The following is an 11747-nucleotide window of genomic DNA, read 5'->3' on the forward strand; positions in this document are numbered from 1 at the left end:
CCTAGGCTAGAGTGCAAGGGCAGGATCAGAGCTCACTGCAACCTGGAATTCCTGGGCTCAAATGATCCTCCTGCCTAAGTCTCCCAACAGGTGGAGGCTGCACACAACCACACCCAACGATTTTTTAAATTTTTTTGTAGAGACACAGTCTTGCCATGTTGCCCAGGCTAGTCTCAAACTCGTGGCCTCAAGCAATTCTCCCAACTTGGCCTCCCAAAGTGCTAGAATTAAAGGTATCAGCCACCACAGTCATCCACAAATAATATTATCTGATAAAGAACTTATATACATATCTAAAAATATATAGGGACTCTTACAACTCAATAATAAAAGACAACCCAATTAAATTAAGGGCAAAGTACTACAAAAATCATTTCAAGGAAGATAAATGGCCAAAAAGCACAAGAATAAATGTTCAACATCATTAGTCACAAGGGAAATGCAAATCAAAATAAAGATACTGTTTCACACCTACTAGCATGGCTAGAATCAAAAAGTCAGACAGGTCAGGTGTGGAAGGTCATTCACAGCATTTTGGATTTGGTTTGAGACCAGCCTAGACAACATGGCGAGACCCTGTCTCACAAAAAAAAATTAAAAATCAGCCAAATATGCTAATTTGTGTTCATAATCCAAGCTACTTGGGAAGCTAAAGCAGGAATATTGCTTAAGACCAGGAGTTTGAAGTTGCATTGAGTTGCACCACCCCAATGCGTTCTAGACCCAGGCAATAGCAAGGCCCTGGCTCAAATAAATAAATAAATAAATAAAGATAGTAACAAGTGCTATCCAGGATGTTGAGAAATTGGAACCCTCATATACTGATGCTGAGAATATAAAATAGTGCAGCACTTGGGAAAACAATCTGGCAGTTCCTCAAATGATTAATACAGAGTACCATATGACTCAGCAAATCCATTCCTAAGCACATACTTACAAGGGAAAACATGTCTACAAACTTATACAATAATGTTTGTATATGGAAATAATCCCCAAGTGTCTGTCAATGGATGAATGGATAAAGAAAATGTGGTATACACTCCTATTCACACAATGGAATATAATTTGGCCCTAAAAAGGAAATCTTGCCATTTGCAGTAACATGAATGAACCTAAAGGATGTTGTTATTCTAAGTGAAATAAGGTAGACAAAGAAAAACATACTACATGATCTCATTTATCTGTGAAACTTATAGAACTCACAGAAACAGAGAGTAAAAAGGTTGTTGTCAGAGGTTTAAGGGTAGGGTAAATGTAAAGATTCTGGTCAAAGGGTGTAAAATTTCAGTTCTAATATAAATAAATTCTGGAGACCTAATATATAGCATGGTAACCATAGTTAATACTAATGTATTGTATACTTGGAATTTGCTAAGAGATCTTTAGTGTTCTCACCACCAAAAATAAAAAGTCTATGTGCTGTGATGGAACGTTCATTAGCTTGTGGTACTCACTTCACAATGTATACATATATCAAAACATCATGTTACCATCATGTATACCTTAAGTATATATAATTTTTATTCATCAATATAACTCAAAAAAAGAGGTGGAGAAACCCAATGTCCATCAGTAGACAAAAGGATAAAACCAAATGTGGTGCATCCACACAATGGAGTACTATGTGAGGAAAAATTCAAAAAGGAATGAAGTACTGATACATGCTACAATTTGGAAAAACTTTGGAAACATTATGCTAAGTGAAAGAAGCCAGTCACAAAAATATTATATGATTCCATTCCATAGAGACAGAAAGTAATTTGTGGTTGCTTAGGGTTAGGAGAAGATGGGAGAGCTTGGGGGTGACAGCTAAAGGGTATAGGGTTTCTTTTTGAGGTGATGAAGAGTTTGAGGCTGACATTAGGGTACCCCAGCCTGGAGCAACAGAATGAGTCTTTATTTATTTATTTATTTTTTGAGACAGAGCCTCAAGCTATCCCCCTGGGTAGAGTGCTGTAGTAGCACAGCTCACAGCAACCTCCAGCTCCTGGGCTCAAGCGAGTCTCCTGCCCCTGCCTCCCAAGTAGCTGGGACCCCAGGCGCCCACCATAATGCCTGGCTATTTTTTGGTTGCAGCCATCATTGTTGTTTGGTGGCCCCGGGCTGGATTTGAACCTGCCACCTTAGGTGTATGTGGCTGGCGCCTTAGCCACTTGAGCCACAGGCACCGAGCCATGAGTCTTTATTTAATAAAATTTTTTTTCCTGGAGGATTCTTTAAAAATGGCTGCAGTCTAATTTTTTTTTTGCAGTTTTTGGCCAGGGCTGGGTTTGAACCCGCCACCTCTGGCATATGGGGCCAGCGCCCTATTCCTTTGAACCACAGGAGCTGCCCATGCAGCCTAATTTTTAGTATCTCTTCTAATCTCTACATAGAATGACAGAGCTTCTGGACAGCAAAACCAAAACCATTCAGACAACATTTATAACAAAACTGGGTTATAAGGTATTGCAAGCCCCTAAATATATAAGAAGCACATAAGAACAAAGCACCAACAGTCACAAGACCTACACAGCATTGGTGTCCATGCAGAAGACAAGTAGAGAGAAGCAAATAGAAACTGAGGAGAACTCTGAAATTATCAAGACTAGTCAGCCGGGTGTGGTGGCTCACGCCTGTTGTCCCAGCGCTGTGGGAGGCTGAGGCGGGTGGATCACCTGTGCTCAGAGGTTCGAGACCACCTTAAGACCTGCCTGAGGCAGTGAGCGAGAGTGAGACCCCGTCTCTACAACAACTACAAGACAGCCGGACCTTGTGATCCCAGCTACATGGGGGGCAAGAAAACACTACAGGAGGAAGAAGTAAAAAAAAAAAAAAAAAAAAAAAGAAAAAAAAAAGACTAGTTAACAAAAGCACAACAGATAAAACTGAGAACAATGAGGGGTTTTACGAAATGAATGGACAGACCTGTGGTATACAAGCCTAAAGGGGGTTAAACTGACCTGGCTGCCAGGACACCCTTCTAGGACAGGGTCTCATACTAAAGAGAAACCGTTGGGACAATCAACTTGAGCAGGACAGGGATAGTCCAGAAAAGGTTGGGGAAGGGAACAAAAGCAACAATTCTGGCCCAACGAAGAGGCTCACATCTATAATCCTAGCACTCTGGGAGGCCAAAGCAGGTGGATCCCTTGAGCTCAGGAGTTTGAGACCAGCCTAAGAAGAGTGAGACCCTGTTTCTACTAAAAACAAAAAACAGCCAGGCATTGTGGTAGGCACCTGTAGTTTCAGTCATTTGTGACAGAGGCAAGAAGATCACTGAGGCTAAAGAGTTTGAGGCTGCTATGAGCTATGATACCATGTCACTTTACCTAGGGTAACAATGAGACTCTGTCTCAAAAAAAAACAAAAAAACAAAAAAACAATTCTCAGAAAGCAAGCCACCATATTTTTTAACATCACAGAAAAATGACAAAAGAGGGAGCTCTGTAAACTTAGAAAAGCTACTCTGATTCATAGTTCCTTCCTTTTAAAAGATCAGGAAAACTGATTTTACATAAAAATAAACAAGAAAGGTTCTGAATCCAAAGCACAGTGGTTACAGTGCCAGCCACATGCACTGAGGCTGGTGGGTTCAAACCTGGCCCAGGCCAGCTAAACAATGACACTGCAACAAAAAAATAGCCAGGAGTTGTGGTGGGTGCCTATGGTCCAAGCTACTTGGGAGGCTGAGGCAAGAGAATCGCTTAAGCCTAAGAGTTTGAGGTTACTGTGAGCTGTGACACTACAGCACTCTACTGAGGGCGACATAGTGAGATTCTGTATCAAAAAATAAATAAGAAATATAAAAATCAAATTCCATATAAAGTTATGTTTAAAAAAATAAAAACAGCATTCCTATAATTAAAGTATGCCAGAAAGTCATGTGCACATCCTATCATAATTACAACTCTCGGTGGCACCCTTAGCTCAGTCAGCAGGGTGCTGGCCACATACACCAAGGCTGGTGGGTTTGAATCCGGCCTGGGATCAGCTAAACAACAATGACAAGTGCAACAAAATAAAAGCCAAGTGTTGTGGCAAGTGCCTGTAGTCCCAGCTACTTGGGATGCTGAGGCAAGAGAATGGCTTAAGCCCAAGAATTTGAGGTTGCTGTGAGTTTGAGATGCCAGGGCACTCTACCCAGGGTGACAGCTTGAAAAAAAAAATTGCAACTCCTCATATCCATGTTTTTGTTTTTGCAGTTTTGGCCAGGGCCAGGCTTGAACCAACTTCCCCCAGTATATGGCACCAGAACCCTATTCCTTGAGCCACAGGTGCTGCCCCAAACATTCCTCCTCATATCCAAGTTGTATATGTATTTAAAAAAAAAAAAAAAGAAAGAAAGAAAATGAATTACAACTCCTATTTCCAAATTAGCTAAAAAGACATTATCAATTAGAATTTAAAAAACTCAAAAATGAAATGAAAATTCAGAAAGATATGAGAAATTAGGAATTAAGAATTATATATTAGGTATCCCCACTGAAAAGTCCCACAGGTTCCTCAATCTCAAAACTTGTCTTCGGTGTCCGTAGCACAGTGGTTACAGTACTGGCCACATGCACCGAGGCTGGTAGGTTTGTACCTGGCCTGGGTTAGCTGGGTAATGATGACAACTGCAACAAAAAAATAGGCAGGTGTTGTGGTAGGCACCTGTAGTCCCAGCTGCTTGGGAGGCTAAGGCAAGAGAATCGCTTAAACCCAGGAGTTCGAGTTTGCTGTAAGCTTTGACACCACAGCACTCTACAGAGGGCAACATAGTTAGACTGTCTCAAGAAAAAAAAAAAAAAAAACCATTCAAAATCTAATCACTGTTGTCCTTCCTGAAATCTCCTGTTCTCCTTTTCTTATGCCCATCAACCTGGGCATCCCTTTGATCCTTATTCAGGTTCCTCATTCAGTCAACTAAGGGCTTCTATTAGTAAAACCAGAATACCCCTCAAATCCAGTCTTGACAATCCTACTGGCACATCTCCTAGCCACACCATTTTCATGCTCCTTTGACTATCCTAACAACCTCTTAACAACTCTCCTGACTCTGATCTTGCCTCATGCCTTGCCCATAATTCATCCTCCGCACTAGGCCTTCCTGACATTTCTTTCCTTGCCATTAGGATAACATCCAAACTTCTTTACACACAGAATGGTAAGCCATGATAAAGTCACAATTCCCAAAGTCATTGAACATTCCATACTGCCTGGCAGTTTTTCCAAGGTTCCCATTCTTCAGTGAGTACAGAAAATCCCTAACTTATGATGGTTCGACTTTACAATGGTGCAAAAACAACAGTGTTCAGGAGGAACCATACTTTTCTTGAGAAGTTGGTTGGGCAGTGACAGCAAGCTGCAGCTCCCAGTCAGCCTTGCATTTTTGCAGTTTTGGCCAAGGCCGGGCTCAAATCCACCACTCCTGGTATATGGGGCTGGCGCCCTACTCATTGAACCACAGGCGCTGCCTGAGCCTTGCATTTTTGACTTACATATTTTCAACTTAAAAGATGGGTTTATCTGAGATGTAACCACAAAAAGCATCTGTACTACAGCTATTCCTTACCCTAAAACCTCTTAGAACTTTTCATTTTGTCCATTCCTATTTTCACTGCCACTACTCTACTCCATGCCACACTCTGCTTGGGTAGATTTCCACAACAGCTTTCCTCACTAGCTTTTCTTTTTAAGACAGAGCCTCAAGCTGTCCCCCTGGGTAGAGTGCCATGGCATCATAGCTCACAGCAACCTCCAACTCCTGGGCTCAAGCGAGTCTCCTGCCTCCGCCTCCCAAGTAGCTGGGACCACAGGCGCCCACCACAACGCCCGGCTATTTTTTGGGTGCAGCCATCATTGTTTGGCGGGCCCACGCTGGATTTGAACCCACCACCTTGGGTGCACATGGCTGGCGCCTTAGCCACTTGAGCCACAGGCGCAGAGCCTCACCAGCTTTTCTATCTCCAATCTTACTCCTCTTGGATCAATTCTCCTCACTGCAGACAAAGTAACTGTCATTAAGTAATTAATTCTCAAATTTTACTATACCTGTCAACCTAGAATCTTGTTAACATATAAATGTCTGCAGTGGCTCAGGCCTCTAATCACAGCCCTTAGGAGGCCAAGGCAGGTGGATTGCCTAAGCTCACACGTTTTAGAGCAGCCTGAGCAAGACCTCATGTCTAAGAATAGGTGGGCATTATGGTGGGTGCCTGTAGTCCCAGCTACTTGGGAGGCTGAGGCAAGAGAATCATTTGAGCCCAAGAGTTTGAGGTTGCTGTGAGATATGATGCCATGGTACTCTATGAAGGAAAACAAAGTGAAACTGTCTCAAAAAAAAGACTATGTATATATATGTGTCTCTCTCTGTGTGTGTATATATATGTATGTATACATATATATACATACATACATATATGTGTGTATATATATATATAAAAAATATGTCTGAGTTCTCCTTCCCCCTCCCAATAGGGACTAAATTTTCTGATCCAAGTATCCACTGAACCTGACAAATACCACTTTAAAATTTAAGCTTAATCACATCCCGTATTTGTTTAAAATACTTTTTGTTTTGAGACAGAGTCACACTCTGTTGCCCCCAGGTATCACAGTTCACAGCAACCTTAAACTCTTGGGCTTAAGTGATCCTCTTGCCTCAGCTTCCAGAGGACTGGGACTAGAGGCACCAGCTACAACACCCAGCTAGTCATTTTATTTTTAGTGGAGACCGGGTCTTGCTTTTGCTCAAGGTGGTCTCAGACTCCTGAGCTTAAGCAATCCACCTGCCTTGGCCTTCCAGAGTGCTAGAGTTATAGGTGTGAGCCACTGTGCCTTTCCAAAACACTTTTATAGTTTTTCAATTCCTTAAAATAAAACTGAAATATCTTCCTCCTCCTTTGTGGTAGTGGGGGGGAAGAGAGGGGGGCTAAAGATTAAAAAAAAACCCAGCCAGGCCCAGTGGCTCATGCCTATAATCTTGGCACTCTGGGAGGTCAAAGCAGGTGGATTTCTTGAGCTCAGGATTTAGAGACCAGCCTGAGTCAAAAGAAAGACCCTTATCTCTACTATAAATAGAAAAAATTAGTAGAGTGTTAATAAAGGCATCTTTAGGCTCAGCGCCCATAGTTCAGTGAGCAGAGTGCCAACCACAAACACTGGCTGGCGGGTTTAAGCCTGGCCCAAGCCTGCTAAGGAACGACGACAACTGCAACCAAAAAATAGCCAGGCGTTGTGGTGGGCACCTGTAGTCCCAGCTACTCGGGAGGCTGAGGCCAAGAGAACTGCTTAATCCCAGAGTTTGAGGTTGCTGCGAACTGTGACACTACAGCACTCTACCAAGGGCAACATAGTGAGACTCAGTCTCAAAAAAAAAAAAAAAAAAAAAAAAAAGACACCTGCAGTCCCAGCTACTTGGGAGGCTAAGGCAGAAGGGTTGCTTGAGCCCATAAGTTTGAGGTTGCTGTGAGCTAGGTTGACACCACAGCACTCCAGCCTGGGCAACAGAGGGAGATTCTGTATCAAAACAAACAACCCTCCCTACCCCCAAAATACCTTATAACCTAGCTTACAAGGTACTTTAAGATTTGGCTCAGTGGGTAGGGTGCCAGCCCCATATACCGAGGGTGGCAGGTTCAAACTCGGCCCCAGCCAAATTGCCAACAAAAAAATAGCTGGGCATTGTGGTGAGCTCCTGTAGTCCTAGCTACTTGGGAGGCTGAGGCAAGAGAATCACCTAAGCCCAGGAGTTGGAGGTTGCTGTGAGCTGTGTGACAAAATGTCTTTATCACACTCTACTGAAGGCAATAAAGTAAGACTCTATCTCCACCAAAGGGAAAAAAAAAAAGATTGGGATTCAGACCCATCTGTTACCACCTCTCTTCCTTGCCTTCCTATGTACTAATCATATTTAGCATTTCATAGCCTCCAACTCACCATGCAATGCATCCCTCTAGACCTTCTTCCCAGATAGTGTTCAGTCTGCTTAGAAAACTATCTGTCCAGCTAACCCCTAACCATCCTTCATGTCTCTATTTAACATCCCATTGTCTTAAGTATTTCCAAACAACCTAAACCCAATTAGCTACCCCTGGTATGTGGTCCCAAAGCACACACTCTCTTTCCAATATCATAGCACTTATTAAACATTATTCTAAGTATTTAACTGTTTTCCTCCTCCATCCAGAATGTAAACTCAAGGGGGTAACACCTCTTTTACCCAGTGTCTTGTACAGCTCCTACTACAGAGGTACTTAATAAAGAGAAGGAATAAATAAGCCCCTTCATGACTTGGCCTCTGCTCACCAATGTGCCCATATTTCTGATGACTATCCTGTCCCAACAATGTTCCAACTACACCAAATTACTTCCAAGTTCCCAAATGTTCCATTTTCTCTGTCACTGAGCTTTCCTGACTATTGTTCTTTCTGCCTAGAACATATTTTGCTTAACTAACTCTAACTTATTCCTTTCTTTTCTTTTTTTTTTTGAGATAGTTTCACTTTGTCTCCCTCAGTGAAGAGCCATGGTATCATAGCTCACAGCAACCTCAAACTCTTGGGCTCAAGTGATTCTCTTGCCTCAGCCTCCTGAGTAGCTAGGACTACAGGAACCCCCTACAGCACACAGCTATTTTTAGAGGTGGGGTCTCATTCTGGCTCAGGCTGGTCTTGAACCTGTGAGTGGAGGCAATCTACCCACCTGGGCCTCCCAGAGTGCTGGGTAACTTATTCTTTTCTGATTGCCTTAGATTCAGTGCCCACCCATAACAATCAATTTAGTACTAGCTCAGCAACTGACACCAAGTAGTTGTACTGCCTGAATGTTTGTCTGACTTCTTTAATAAGATCTCTAAAGATAGAATTTTTAGTATAGTGTTCACTGTTCCATCTTCAAGGGTTAAACAGTGGCAAAGATATAGTAAGAGCTCTATAAAATTTATAAACTTTTTTTTTTTTTTTTGAGACAGTCTCAAGCTGTTGCCCTGGGTAGAATACCATGGCGTCATAGCTCATAGCAACCTCCAACTCTTCAGCTTAAGCAATTCTCTTGCCTCAGCCTCCCAAGTAGCTAGCACTACAGGTGCCCACCACAATGCCTGGCTATGTTATAGCTGTAGTTGTCCTTGTTGTTTGGCAGGCCCGGGATGGGTTCGAACCCGCCAGCTCTGGTGTTTACAGCGGGTGCCCTAGCCACTGAGCTACAGATACCGAGCCTAAAGCTAAGCTTTTTTTTTTTTTTTGAGACAGAGTCTCACTATGCCGCCCTTGGTAGAGTGCCATGGCATTACACCTCTTGGGCTTAAGCGATTCTCTTACCTCAGTCTGCTGGGATTATAGGCGCCCACCAGAACGCCCAGCTACTTTTTGTTGCAGTTATCATTGTTGTTTAGCATGCCTGGGCGGGGCTCAAATCTCCCACTCTTGGTGTATGTGGCCAGTGCCCTTACTCACTGAGCTACAGGTGCTGAGCCAAAGTTAAACTTGTGATCTATCATCTAGTTCTCTCTGTATATAATTCCATCGTCACAGGGGGCTTCCCATTTGGATTCTCCCACCTCTACTGCCAGAGGTTCTGTTTACCCTCTTTTGCTTACCAACCTTTCTATCTTTCCATCAATAAACTTTGTCCTGTCGCTAGGAAAAAAATCCCATCACCAAAATCCAGCACTCAAGGGTTCTTCCCAACAACCCAGGAAATAACTACTCTGATGACCTCTCTAGTAGTTTACCCAATCATAACAAGCAATCTCACAAGAGCTTTCCTTTGGAATACTTTCTCCTAGAGAGAGAAAATCCCATCTATAAAACGAGGGATGCTTTTGGTATAAATCACCCAGAATGCTGCCCTTTCAAAGTGTTCAGACAAATCTGGAAGAAAATATCCAACTGGCTGGCTTCACAACTGAAGCAGTATAAAATGAACTGTCTAACATCTTATGGAGGACTTCAGTATGTTCTTTTTCCCCCTCATTGTTCATTAGACAAAAGAATGTTCTCATTCTCTTACTGAGAAACTTATTTTCTTCAAATAGGGAGAAAAGCCAACTACAACAGTGTAACACCTGTGGCTTACAGAGGCTTGCCCCAAGTTTTCCCTCAGTGTAACTGAATGCACAAGAGAAGTAAGTAGGTCATGGTAATTTTGCAGCATGTGTTTTTAAAATCCATTTTCTGACATACACCATAGGAAAAACAACCTATAGCACTCACTTCTGAGTCTTCTGCACTTTCATAATCCGAGAGAACAGCTGAAAGAAAACAAAAACGTGGAAAAAATTACAATTGCAATTTCCTGATGGCTTATTGTGGGTCACATTAAGACACTCATTTAATTTTGACATCAATCTATGAGGTAGATAAAATTATAGGCGCCATAACTTAATGGAGAAATGGACTAAAAGAGTGATTTACCTAAGATCATAGTGCTAAAACCTATGCTCATAATCACTATGCTACAAAAAGCTGTTTTGTAGCCCTAAATCCATAACAGGATGACACTGCTGAAAATAGGTGACCTGAGTTTATGTGCAAAAAACTCTTGGCATGATGGAGTAAAAGATGCTACTCACCATCACCCTCAATGCCATCTTCACTCTCCTGAAAGAAAGACGACGCAGGTTAGTTCTGTGATTTCCAGAGGTGGGAAGCCCAGGAAAGACATGTAGGTGGAAAGCAGAAGACAACACAAAAGGGTTCAATAGAGAGGTAGGGGGACCGTAAGTCTTTAACAAGTATCCAAAAAAGGGCAGGTCTGTTCACCTCCAGCCCCAATTTCTTAACAAACATCTGCTTTCCACCTGCCCTATACCCAGAACTCCCTAACCCTTCCTTCTCCCTCGGGGCTCTGGATGCAAACCAGCGCGGGAATAACTCCTCTTCTCTAACGAAATAGGCTCCAGAATCTAACATCAGCTCCCAGCCTTGGTTCATCACCTACACCCCGCCCCCCAGCCGGCTAGCCGTCTGCCCCCTCCGCGCGCGCGCGCACTCACACACTCCGACTCCTCAGCGCTCTTGGCGCCCCCGCTCTCCACCCGCCGCAGATGAAGGGCCCCGGCTCGGCCTCCGCGCTGTGAAGGCAGAGAGCCGCTGCCGCCGCCTCCGATACTACCGCTGTAGCTCCCGCCGCCCCGCGCCGGGGAGCCGCCGCTGTCTGAGCCCGAAGCACCCGATTCTTCGTCCTCTGTGTCCTGCGAAGCGCGCTGCCGCCGCCGGTCCGCCATCTTACGGAGAACGGCCAAAGCTGGCCAGCTACTTACGCACCGCTCCCGTCGCACAGGCTGCTGGGAGGCTCGAGAGCTAGTCCCGGCATGCTTCACACGCAGCGCTTGGCCCCCTCCTCTTCTCGGAAGGCGGGGCAGAGGGCGGGGCCTTTGCCCTGCGGCACGCTTGCAGACTAGCGGCACTACAGTTGTCGGTGACGTAAGGGGCGTGGCGTGGCTTCTGACTTTCCCTGAGCAGGCCTAGGGCGAGGGGAGTTAGACTCCTGCGGTCTACTGGATTCCCGCTCGGCCATCTTGGGCTTTCCAAGTGGGCGGTGTCGACCTGTCACGGCTTCATTACAGCTTTGGGGCCGTTTCATGGTTTTCTATTTCCATTTCTCGTTATTACCTAATTGAAGGCAGGTCATTCTACTACATTCGTTAGTTAAAAATGAAGAATCAAGGCAAATCTCTATAAAGCCGTAGTGTTGCGTCAGATTTGCTACACCAGCCCAGTCTAAGCCAAAGGGTGAAGCAGAAACCAGTTGTCTGCGATGAAGCCCCAGTACTTATTGTT

At 44.0% G+C, this 11747-nt stretch overlaps 1 protein-coding gene across 2 annotated transcripts in view; it reads right to left on the reverse strand.

Annotated features, from left to right (window-relative positions):
• Positions 1-11296, reverse strand: part of CASC3 (cancer susceptibility 3) — a 24458-nt gene extending 13162 nt beyond the window's left edge. For both annotated transcript variants that reach the window (XM_012803053.1, XM_003786400.2), the window contains exons 1-3: positions 10961-11296; positions 10538-10565; positions 10179-10216 (exon numbers count right to left, since the gene is read on the reverse strand). In XM_012803053.1, the coding sequence (XP_012658507.1) occupies positions 10179-10216; positions 10538-10565; positions 10961-11191 (297 nt within the window). In that variant the 5' untranslated portion in view covers positions 11192-11296. The remainder of the gene's footprint in view (positions 1-10178; positions 10217-10537; positions 10566-10960) is intronic.
• Between the last annotated feature and the right edge of the window lie 451 nt (positions 11297-11747).

Source organism: Otolemur garnettii, unplaced genomic scaffold, assembly GCF_000181295.1.
Source record: "Otolemur garnettii isolate 467f Iridium unplaced genomic scaffold, OtoGar3 scaffold00018, whole genome shotgun sequence".
Lineage (NCBI taxonomy): Eukaryota > Metazoa > Chordata > Mammalia > Primates > Galagidae > Otolemur > Otolemur garnettii.